This window comes from Ostrinia furnacalis, unplaced genomic scaffold (genome assembly GCF_004193835.3).
Source record: "Ostrinia furnacalis isolate ACB-3 unplaced genomic scaffold, ASM419383v2 OfSCF0801, whole genome shotgun sequence".
NCBI lineage: Eukaryota > Metazoa > Arthropoda > Insecta > Lepidoptera > Crambidae > Ostrinia > Ostrinia furnacalis.
The window spans coordinates 1-12,419 of NW_021131040.1; the positions used below are offsets into that span (position 1 = coordinate 1).

Below are 12,419 nucleotides of genomic sequence, written 5' to 3' on the forward strand. Positions count from 1 at the left end.
TCAGAAGTGGGATACGGCTCCACCCCCACATTATAGTCAGACCGACACAAGCAGTGAAATGTCTCAACAACAAATGTCTCTTTTCTCTGGCATGGAGGCCATTTTCCGCAAAATTGCAGATAGCATGAGTTCACGACAGAGCTCTTCATCTATTCCAACAATGCTGGTATCTTTTGATCCAGATGCCCCTGAGTCCGATATCACCAATTGGTGCACGTTAAGCGAAATGATTATTGAAAAAAGGAATATAGAAGGTGTTGACCTGATCATCGCACTTACACACTGCCTTAAGGGCCGTGCTGCTACCTGTCTAACAAAAATACAACCTGACAAAATTTCTTGGCCTGCCATCAAGGACATGCTTATTTCCAATTTTTCCAAACCCATGATGATGCAAGATCATTTTGACCAAATAATTAAGTTTCGCCTTGGTAATAAGGACAGCCCAGCCGAGGCAGGCTTGCGCCTTTGGCGACTTATAGAAAAAATTCCTGACGCTAACTTACCCGAACACGTTATCACAGGTTTCGTGGTATCAGTTTTATCTCAATGCAACGATACAATTCGGCTTGAACTTAATTCTGTAGTCGTGAACGATAAGCACCAACTCTTCCGTATATTGAGAGGTTTCACACTTAAAAGTTGTAATGACACTTCTGAAATTGATACTGCTGGTTCTAGTACTTTGACTGCAGAATATGTCAACTATCATGCTACTAGGTCATGTACAAGTTCAACAGATTCTGTGAATTCCATTTCCGTATATTCTGAACCTATATAAATATTGTAACACAAGCTGATGCTAATGATAGTGATTAACTCATGTTTCGCAATCATTTATTGTAGGGCATAGCCGGGCCAATAATGACTAAGTAAAAAAAAAAAAAATTACTTTTAGATCAATTACTTATTTATTCAAGATACTAATTTATACATTTCCAACATTATAACACCTTAAAGTTAGTACTTCTTGCTTTGAATGCTCCAATCGAACTGCCTGTCCGGCGGCATGCCCGCGATAAGGCAACTTCCCCTTCCATTCGTCAAAGTCAACCGGCTCGAAACGACTTATCGACAGCATGCCCCGGAAGTAGTCAAAATCAATACTTAAATAACAATTTATTTCTAAATTACTAAACTGTATACAATAAAAATTCTAAAATAATTACATTAAATAATAAACATGAAATATGTAATTGAATATAATACAGAATAAATTCTGAAACCATTATAATATCTGCAACAATGTCCAGGAAGTAATCAAGTAAAGTATTTAATTTTAATAATGGGTTTTTAAATTCTACCAAAATTATTACAATAACTATCTATAAGCAACTAATAATCGTATAAAATACAATATTAATTCTAAAATCATTACACAACTTTATTATAAAGCTGTGTCTGACAAAGGTATTTTATTTTATGCAAAATTAACCTAGACTGTTAGTAAAAACATGAATTATTCATTTAGATAAATTAACACGATTTATTTAATCAATTGAAATTATACTGGCATGTTTATGCATGAATAAATCCTTATAATCTAACCTACTTTGACTGCTCTTTATTGGTCGCCCGTGAGGAAAGAACCCTTGACTCTGTCTTTATGGTTACTTCAGTCAGATACCATCGGAAACTTGGTAAAGAGGGAGATTCCGAGTTGCGGGTTTTGTAATGAGTCACCTTGTCACGCGCCAACGCTAAAGTTTCTTCGTTAGTGAAATTTGCGATATTGCTACGCAATGCCTTCGTCCTATGCCAATGCCAGCGTTCGTTCGTGTCTCGTAGCTTTCGCAGATTCTGAAAAATTCAAATTAATGAGTAACGCAGGAATCATTTATGTACGTTACGTTAATGCTGATGGACAGAACAATGAACAGCCATTTGTGTTTATAAGGTCAATTTACTGGTTCTACACAGTTAAACAATTTAAGCTGAATCTATAAAAAGCATGAATTTTAGAGGAAAATTGACAAAAGAGATGTAATATAAGTTACCAAAATGGTACCAATAACATTACAAGTTAACAGCGAATAAAATATCTTTAAATACTTATTTCTAATTAGATTTCATTTATAAATTGTTATACAGTATATTTGAAAGTTGTTTGAAATAAACTTGATTACAGGGGTATTCTAAAATATGTAATTATTTATTGCGTACGTCGTATTAATATCATATTTTAGGAGACTCTCTCACGCTTTTCCTAAATGAGATTATGTGGGCGGGATACGCACATAATATGAGACAGCAGTTAATTGATGTCAAAGTTTAAATTGCATAAATTAACAAGACGATAACAATATTTAACTTTACTGAAACCCATAAGATGTCATACTCATTTTCCAAAGTTTTACATAACCATTATTGATGTACGAGTAGACTTGACGTAATTTAAGTACCTATTAACATAACTTATTAACACTTAAGTTCAAATTCGCTCTCGGTGGGACGAACAGAGAAACTATAGTTTACTGTTTGGGGTATGGTTTAGGAGTGATCGTCTAGATATTAGATTAAGAGGATAAGGTACATTAATTTACAAAAGTTCACTAAAAGCGTAACTCTTCACCGTTTTACACAATTGGCTAGTCTTTACTGAAAAGAGTAGTCACAATTAGCGAGACAGTAGTTGTACAATCGTGACCCACTTCTGTGCTCCACATAGCGGAAGCGGCGCGGGCGGTAAGCAACTGCCGCTAAAGCTCGCCGGAGCAACGTGAGGCCATTTGCTTATAGTTGGTTGGCACTCTAAATTGTTTTTCTAAAATCACTCTGTTTAGCCCTGAAATCATGTCTTAGGTGTAAAATTTAAGAGTTACTTGCTTTTAGTAAAATTCAATTGCAAGTCCTATTAAGCGCATAGTTCGACTCTTACAGTCTGTCTCAAAGATACAAGAAACAGTTAAAAACTGATATGGTGGCACAGATTATTAGTGCTATACGATATCTTCGTAAGTTATTGCATTTTCGTACTAATATCATTAGCTTCCGAAAAATAGTTATCATTAGCTAGAAGTTGCCCCGTGCAGCCATAAATCCGTGACCCACTTCTGGCAGCGGATGGGTTAGCAGTTGCGCGTGGTAAGTAATTGGCAGGCGCGCCGCGTCGCGCCGAACGTTCATTAGCGTGCAGGGATGACCGGCTAAATCGCTATTGCTCATTGGAACATCCGTTCTTTACCAAGAAGACTAGAAATATGGTACCTGATTAGAAAGGACAACTTTTCTTTTTTTTTTTTCATTTAACGGCTACGGATCTAGACCACTGTCCTAGTGGCTATACCTAACTTTGTTGTTAATAATTGGCTTTGGTGACATTGCGTGTTGTTCTAAAATTAGAGAGGTCTGCACCCTGAAACCACTTTTCTACGGTATCTCATTTGAGAAGGATTAAGGAATTTGCACAGTACCTAGTCCGTGCACCTACCTCTAAAACAAACTATTTCAATAGACTAAAAATTACTATTGCGTAAAACCAACTAAAAATATCGTGTATGCATATTATTATATAGCAACTTCGTATAAATGATGAAATTGCAACAACTGCAGTTGTTTGATCAGCTACCTCGAAGATTAATCAGGAGGTTTTTATTCCACATGATGCTTTTTGTCTGCTTATTGCATTACTTATTACATGAATAATGCCGTAACGTAGAAAGAATGCAGCCGCTGCCGGACAAGGGTCTCCTCTAAATGCCGCCAATTATCTCGGCCCAAGGTCAACGTCTGCCACTTTCTCTGTGGCTTTATGTGGCTAATACGTTTTAACAATCATTATAAATCAATTTCTATCGCATCATGCGTACAAGTAATAATAAGTCTACCATCTTGTTAAACAAGACTTGAAGTTGACGAAACCGAAGTTTCGTAAATAGTTAAGTGTTTGGCAGCCCTGCAGAGCGGCGACTCCAAAGATTAATTAACGCGCAGGGGTGCACGCTGCACCCTGACTGCATGAAATCCAATCGAACGATCGACTTGTTCTTTTTAAGCGACTCTTATCTCGATTATGACAATTAGGTAGTTAGAGGAAGTAAAGTGTTCTAATTAGATCGCGTTTTAATTGGTCAGATTGTTCATCTTGATCAGAATCTTAGTTAAAATGGGGTTGGTCGGTTCTTACCTATTTACTTTATTTATCATAACCGTAGAACACATTTATGAAGCAAAACATTTTTTTTCAAAGCTTACAACCCTAATGTCGTGGAGGACGGCCTCTCAGACGGCGGCCTTTGAGTGCGCCGGCAAAAATGTTATTGACTGAACACTTTAATTAATCGCCTTTGCCGGGCGACACTCGCAGGGCTGTCATCGTCACTTAATAAGACATTCTCAGAACAGTTATGAGACAAAAGCAAGAAAGATATTGATACAATTATCGAATGACGCGCTTTATCTCCGACATTACCTGCTGCGCCATCTCTTCTTAATATTCGTTTAAGCTCGGTAATTATTGATATTTGAGGCAGGTAGTAAGTCACATAATAAGTAGTATTTTCAGACCCAGTTCATTTATGACAATCGAGTCACACCAATTTATAGGTGAGAAAAACTAGCCCATCGTGATTTTTGAACTTGATGTCATAATCCTACACTTACCTTCATATTCATCGCGCATAATCTACTATGACACCGCTTTGCGGTTCTCGTTTTTTTTCTTAGACTGTCAAAATTTCAAATATATTGACAAGAATCATTTTGGTTTTCGCATCCACCCTTACCTGATTAATCGCCTTTGCCCGCGCAGGCCGCACCCGACGCCCGGAATCGTCCGATTATGCTAATGGTCTGTTTACGGCCCTCCGAGCCACTCTTCGTCTTTGTTTTCAAAACATTAAGTATCTTGCGGTTTTTAATGGCTCCATTTTAAATTAAAAATTACAGCACCGACCGCGTAAAAACTGTCTTTGTAAAATACTCCATAAAGTAACAAAAATTAAGCGTCAAGTGCCACTAAAATGGACAAGCTTTGAGAAACAATGTAGGCAAGATATTTTTAAACTGTGTAATAAAATTTGGTTCCCAAAGCGACCAGCTTGCGTGCGCGATGGTGATGATGGCGATCAATGCGTTAGTCTGATCGCCATCGTCATCGCCATCATGTACGCTGATTGTTTCAAATTGCTGTTGATATCAACTTCCGATTGCATGATAAGTTTCATTTTTAACACGCTTTTATTTGATCGATTAACAGCTCAGTCTGTCGTATGGCGTTTTAAACAAATAAACTTACAAGCGCAATTGGTTAAAATAAGAAATGAAATCAACCCAATTGTATTCAACAAGAAGAAGTAGCAAACAACTGAGTTGTAATGCGTTGCTTTGTTCAACCTGAATGATTTGTATGCTGAAGTCGCTGGCCATTATTATTCAAACTAACTCAAGTCGAATCAGTTCGGCTTTTGTTTACATAGCTACTCGTTGATGACGCACGTCCTAAGATACCTCGTGAGCGAAACACGTGCACCTCATGGAAGTGACAATCTATCTTACGTCAAAGAAAGGAAATGTAATAATTTTCTACTGATTCTTTAAGCTTGCCTTTACTTAAAACTAGAGACAGATGTCTGATTCAGTAAATTGCGTTAAATAAAACTTGTGACACATGTAAACTAAGTATACACGCGAGCGTTCATTGCCGGGAGCAATTGTTGGGCTCGTACATATTTTAATAGTATTTACGGAGTTCTCTCTTTACAAAGCCGTTGCCGAAAGCACGCGAGCACGTGTACGCGTGTACACGTACAGCTACGGCCGCAGATGTTTGAGCTTTCACAATTTCGATGGAATTTGCATTCCCGGTACACGTTTTTGAACAATATTCACGTTTCGTGGAACATTTTAAATAACATGTTTCTTGTTATTTATGCTTTTGATACATTCAGGTTCATCGTTTTATTTCTATTTGATTCTGCAACAATGTTTGTAACAATTTTTATAGGGTTTCAAAGTGCTAAATTAATTCAGACCATAATAGTGGTAGTACAGAGTTTTAGGTTTATTTAATAATGGACCTTTTATTGTTGGAAAAGTCATTCACATGAATAAACACAAAGAAAGTACACAAATCTTTGAATTGACTCGGGTCTTTATAGACGCTATCTGCTTTAATGCCCTGCCGGAGCCCGCCCGCAGCACTGGCCGGTATAAATCAGGCGTGCACCTGTCCGCCGCCGCCGCAGCCGCTCCAGAGATACGACTGCGCTTATTATAGCCCTGTCTTAAACACTTTATGTTACAGACGGGGCTCTACAAACTAGAGATTAGTCGCTCAGCAGTAAGAATAAATCCCACCGCTCCTAAATAGACACCTTTATCTTTTTGAGCCCACAAGCATTGTTTAGGGACAATTTTTATCTTTATTAAGGCGACGAATGTTATCACTACATTATTATAAAACAAAGTCGCTTTCCTGTCTGTTTAGATAGAGGGATTTAAGAGGAAGGTTTTTAAGTATAATTATTGTATCTGTGCGAAGCAGGGGCGACGACACATGCATATTTGTTTCCAATAATAAGTACCTAACTGCTAAAACTCGAAAAAGTTAAATTTCCGAGCCGGCTTGTAATCGAAAATAGCTATCTGAAGATTTTGACAAATATTTGCATTATTAAGAGTCGCTGAGCAGCGATAATCGAGGCCATTTGTCAGACAGCGGGCTGGCATTTGCAAGTGAAATGCGCCTCCACGCCGTCGCGAATCACGCCTTATTGTAAAATCGCCCATTGAGCTGAGAAATTTTGGACATGTAATAACAACATCAATTATTATGAAATAGCTAGCTTTCTATTTGTTATGCACGAATAATGTGTGACGTAAGTACGGCTTTGGGTTAGTTAAGAGTGTAGAGCCCCGCGGCCTCGCCAGAACTACTACAGAGATGCTTGTGTTCCACCGAGATTAAATCTTCATCAATTCTTTCAATAACATTTAGCATATTCGTATAACGGCAGCTTTCTGACAGTTTCATAAATGACACTGTTTACAGTTTCAACTGTATTTATTGGATTTTTAATTCCATATAAATTGGTACAAAATGCGAACTTATTGCCATAAATAAATAAATAAAATAGTCTCTCTAGCAGGTTTATGCTTACAAAAACGTATTATTTTTATTTTTTCTGTTCTTATCTAAGGATTAATTTTATTAAAGAATACGTACGCAGAAATATCAGCGTACCTACTTTACAACTAGTGCTGAGTACGTTTAATTAAATTATAGAAGTTCCACATCTTTTTGAAGCTCCGCTGACTTCGACATTGAATATTTTTAGGACAAATTACGTCACAGGATTTATGTGGAGCAAAACAGCAATTTTTGAGATCACGATTTGTTCGCAGGTCGTTTTAGATTTCAATCCGATTTGCACGTTACATTATGTTGATTTTGTTGATATGCGGAAACCCGTGAAAAGTTTTTTGACTAACTTGTTCATTTTTACTTTTATTATTTACCTTTGTTCTCTGATGATCGTTATAGTACTTTAAATGTCACAATTAATTTAACGCAATGGAAGAGTTCCGTTGTTATTTTAATCGGTGCAGTCCTGTTGTCCCCCCTGCTTGGCCCCCCTGGGGGAGCCAACAGGATTTCGAAATCCTGTTGTCCCCCCTGGCTAGGGGAGACAACAGGACTAGATTTTCAATCAATGATTTGAGGACTGTTGTCCCCCCTGACAAACATTGGGTATTTAGAAGCCATATATTTTTGTAACATTTAAGAAGTACTGGAGTACCTACCTGACTAAATGCCATATTGACAAACTAAATACCTAAACGTATGTCAATAATAATAATTAACATCTTGTTAACGAAAGAAATATAAGTTGTTGGTACCGGTAATATTTCTGACTATTTAAAATCTGCTTTACTTGCTTTTAACAGATCGTTATGAATTATCCCTACTAAATAATATTATACGAGTAAATGCGACAGTACTTTATCTGTCTGTCTGTTACGAATTCACGCATAAACCATTGAACCGATTTTGATATTTGGTAAAGAGATAGTTTTGAGTGCCGGGTCCCGGTTTTTTAAACAGGAATGCGCTCTATATTTTTTTTTCTGTGACAGACAAAATTTTATGCGGACAAAGCCGTGGGAAAAAGCTAAGTATAATGCTTGACAATATTTTTTATACATGAGAATAAAAAATATTGTCTTCTGTAAAGTTGACTAAAAATCCGTGTAGTAGGTAGTTTTTACGTGAAAGAGTATCAAACATCTATACTATTCCATACTCCCATTTGTAATATTAGTAGGTAGGATGCTAAAACTGCATAATTTTAAATTAGTCATAATATTCAACAAATTAATTGCTCAGTGATTCATCATTCAACTAGCGGCCGCCCGCATCTTCGTACCTACCTACGAGTGGAGTCCGTTTTACCCCCTTATGTGTGGAATTTCGTAAAATCCTATTATATGTTTCGTATTATTTCCTATCCTTAAATAAATAGATAAATAAAATTTCTTCTTGGCAGATGTCTACACCCTATAAGGAACCTACCTGCCAAATTTCAAGTTTGTAGGTGTCAGTACCGGCACCAACCTTATTTTTTTCGTTATCAAAATGGTAATCATTATTTAACAAACGTTTAGGTATTCACTCATTTTGGGAATTTGGCATTCAGTCAAGTACTTCATTATTTCACAAATCCCAACTAATATTATAAATGCGAAAGTAACTCTGTCTGTCTGTCTGTCTGTCTGTCTGTCTGTCTGTTAGTCTGTCTGTCTGTCTGTCTGTTACGCTTTCCCGCTTAAACCTCGCAACCGATTTTGATGAAATTTGGCATAGAGATAGTTTGAGTCCCGGGAAAGAACATAGGATAGTTTTTATCCCGGTTTTTGAAACAGGGACGCGCGCGATAAAGTTTTTCTGTGACAGACAAAATTCCACGCGGGCGAAGCCGCGGGCGGAAAGCTAGTTATGTTATAAAAATACATGGCTTTTAAATAATGTTTGCCAGGGGGGACAACAGTCCTCAAATCATTGATTGAAAATCTAGTCCTGTTGTCTCCCCTAGCCAGGGGGGACAACAGGATTTCGAAATCCTGTTGGCTCCCCCAGGGGGGCCAAGCAGGGGGGACAACAGGACTGCACCTCGTATATATGTACAGTCACGGAATGAAAAGGTTCGTCAGTTTTCAAATTGATTCCTTCAACGAATCGCGAGCACATATTACCTTTTGAAACTATGTTACAGAATAATCTCGAGTTAGAGAAAATAATCTTTAACTGTTCGTCAGTAAAGTTCAAAATTATTTTGATCAAAGTTGTTTGACGATTTATCTTGTCAAGAAGATTATTATGATTGATAAACTAAAACCTTCTTGTTTAGTCCAGTCAATAAAGCATTATAGATGGAAATCCGTGGAACACAATTTTTGACTTCGGGACTTTATTTAGACTAGTTAGGAGGTGAACATAGCAAAAGTCCCCGCCCTTAGCCCTTGAGCCGGCGGGGAGAGGGGGGTTTAAAGGTACCTCTTTTCGGTTTTTCGCTTAATCCTCGGAAACTATGCGTCCTAGTGACATGGCTACTATGAACCAAAAAAAGCTTATTCAATTTGCTATAGGTGAGACAATCAAGTTTTTGTAATATCTAGTATAGTTTTCGCGGCATCTGCTCTAGAAGGTCTGTAATATTGGAAATTTTAATTTTGACTTACATGTTCCCGTCAAGAGAAAATCGACTAAATCAACATTAAGCAAACATTATAGACATGCGGGAGCATATTAAGCCTAGTTCCAGGGAGGGGACTGCATCGTGCGTAAATTTAGACGAACTAATTGGAGTCACATTTGACTCCTCATCACTCAAAAAGTATTGTGCATTAACACTTCAAATTTGGCTCATGTGTTGAGACTTGCAAGATAAACATCAGCTTCAAATTTCATAAATATACCTCAAACGGTTCTTTAGGTATTGACGTCTAAAAATCTACATGGCTGACCTATAAGACCAAATTCTAACCACTTCCAGATGACCTTGAAGGTTCAAATTTGGCATCCAGATAGGTAATTGTGTAAATACAAAGGAACAAATAAAAAACCAGTAAATTTTAACATTTCACACGTGATAGATAGATTTTAGTGACCTAAATGTCGATTTTTGAACGCCAATACCTAAATAACCGTTTGAGGTATATTTATGAAATTTGAAGCTAATGTTTATCTTGCAAGTCTCAACACATGAGCCTAATTTGAAGTGTTAATGCACAGTGCTTTTTGAGTGATGAGGAGTCAAAAGTGGCTCCAATTAGTTCGTCTAAATATACGCACGATACAGTTCCCTCCCTGGAACTAGGCTTAACATGCTCCCCCATGTCTGTAATGTTTGCTCAATGTTGATTTAGTCGATTTTCTCCTGATGGGAACATGTAAGACAAAATTAAAATTTCCAATATTACAGACCTTCTAGAGCAGATGCCGCGAAAACTATACAAGATATAGAAAAACTTGACTGTCTCACCTGTAGCAAATTGAATAAGCTTTTTTTGGTTCATAGTAGCCATGTCACTAGGACGCATAGTTTCCGAGGATTAAGCGAAAAACCGAAAAGTGGTACCTTTAAACCCCCCTCTCCCCGCCGGCTCAAGGGCTAAGGGCGGGGACTTTTACTATGTTCACCTCCTAACTAGTCTAAATAAAGTCCCGAGGTCAGAAATTGTGTTCCAGGGATTTCTCTCTACACCGTCGTTAAAGCATTCATTGACTGGACTAGTTGGTTCAACCTGCCATTATTATTTCTATTAAATAAAAAAACTATTGTCAATTGGTCAATGTCATTATTGCATTGCACTGATGGGATAGAAAAATAAACAAGTAAAACCTTATTCGTTAGCAATAACGTCATATTTATTTAAATGTTAGCAGCACTGTTTCTTGCACTGTTATGTTGGCAGGTTTGACTCTTACAGTACCTAGTGCAAGCGAAAACCGACACTAAGGTGACGAACCTTTTCATTCCGCGACTGTACATAAGAAAAGATTTGGTTCTTATTGATTACTTCATGATTTGTGTCTGACAATATTAAGTACTAATATGTATATTTCATTGTTACATAATACATAAATGCAATGCAATAGAGCCGTATAAATAGTGTGTGAAATAAATAAAAATAATCTTTCAAAAATATATATTCGAGTTCAAGTGTAGAGTCTAGAAAAAGGAGATGTTTTTTATGCACTCGGGGAATATCACTCGTTTTCGTATTTCAAACAAATTCCAGCTTTATTTTAGAAAGCATCGATAGAGTATTTCGGTCGGCGAAATAGACACGATGGAGTGCTGAATTTGGCTCATGAGACGGGCGTGAGGGGCGGGGTGGTGGACGCCCGTGCCTTGGCCCGGGTTGAATCAATGCACTTAATATTTCAACTACTGTCCACTGCTCTTTATGTGTCTGTTATGTTTAATTTAGCGAGCTTATTTTGGACGAAGCCTCGACGATGGATAACGATTTCGTTTGTGTGCATTTCTTTTGAAATATTGTGTTTATCAACAAGGGTTAGTTAGAGAGAGATACTTTTTGAATTCGTATAGAAAAATGGTATAATTTCCTGAAGCAGGTCTTATCGGAATCTCAAATTTCAAGTTACCAATATTATAGTCCTTATAGAAGTGGAACAACAACACCCGCGGCAGGGGAAGACCGCCTAAACGATGGACAGACGATATCCGGCAGCAGGCTGGAGTGAACTGGATGCGTGTGGCCAGGGACAGAAAACGGTGGAGGGTTGAAGAGGAGGCCTATGTTCGAAGGCGAACCCAAAGGCTGGCATAGATAGATAGATAGATAGAAGTGGAACATGTATGTGAACTCACCAGGCGGACAGTAAATACGCTTAAGCTTCAGCTTACAATATCGTCATCCGTACCCCAGATAGCGTGTTCCTTGATTTGCTTCGGTTGCGAGCGCCGAGCGGGATTAGGGCCGGGCACGTAGAACACGTAGTGCCCTTTGGACTGGATTAGCCGGCGCAGCTATACCGGCAGGTACGTGTCGGGTCGGCCACTGCCACGCTAGGGGTGCGCTTACTAGGTTACTGCTCATCGATAAAATTAAATAGTTCACGCTATATCCCACGAAATTGGACGGCTAGCCCAGATCCAATTTTATTTCAATGGTTTAAGCTAAATCGTAACCTATTATTATTAGTATAAACAGTGCGATTATTACCACACAAAAGGCAAGTTGTTTTATATTGTGAATGAAAATTTTTGTATATTTTATAAGGATTGGGAAACTGTGTTTTTATGAAAAAAATAACCTTCGGCCTGATCATCACTTTCCATCCGGTGAGATGCCGGCCAAGAGCTTCTCCGTTGTGGATAAAACATTTTTTTTATAACAACAGCATCATTTTGGATAAATAACAACCCCACCTCAGTTGTGTTACCAACAAA

General features: G+C 37.8%; 1 protein-coding gene across 1 annotated transcript; it reads left to right on the forward strand.

The window, feature by feature from the left end:
• Positions 1-6: 6 nt before the first annotated feature.
• Positions 7-888, forward strand: LOC114350162 (uncharacterized). The gene has a single exon (XM_028300834.1). It carries the CDS (start codon positions 59-61, stop codon positions 779-781), a length of 723 nt encoding a protein of 240 aa, XP_028156635.1. The 5' UTR covers positions 7-58; the 3' UTR covers positions 782-888.
• The last annotated feature ends 11,531 nt before the right edge of the window (positions 889-12,419 follow it).

What these genes read in the sequence shown, in the direction of transcription:
- LOC114350162 (XM_028300834.1), top strand. Translation starts at nt 59, where the DNA reads ATGTCTCAACAACAAATGTCTCTTTTCTCTGGCATGGAGGCCATTTTC.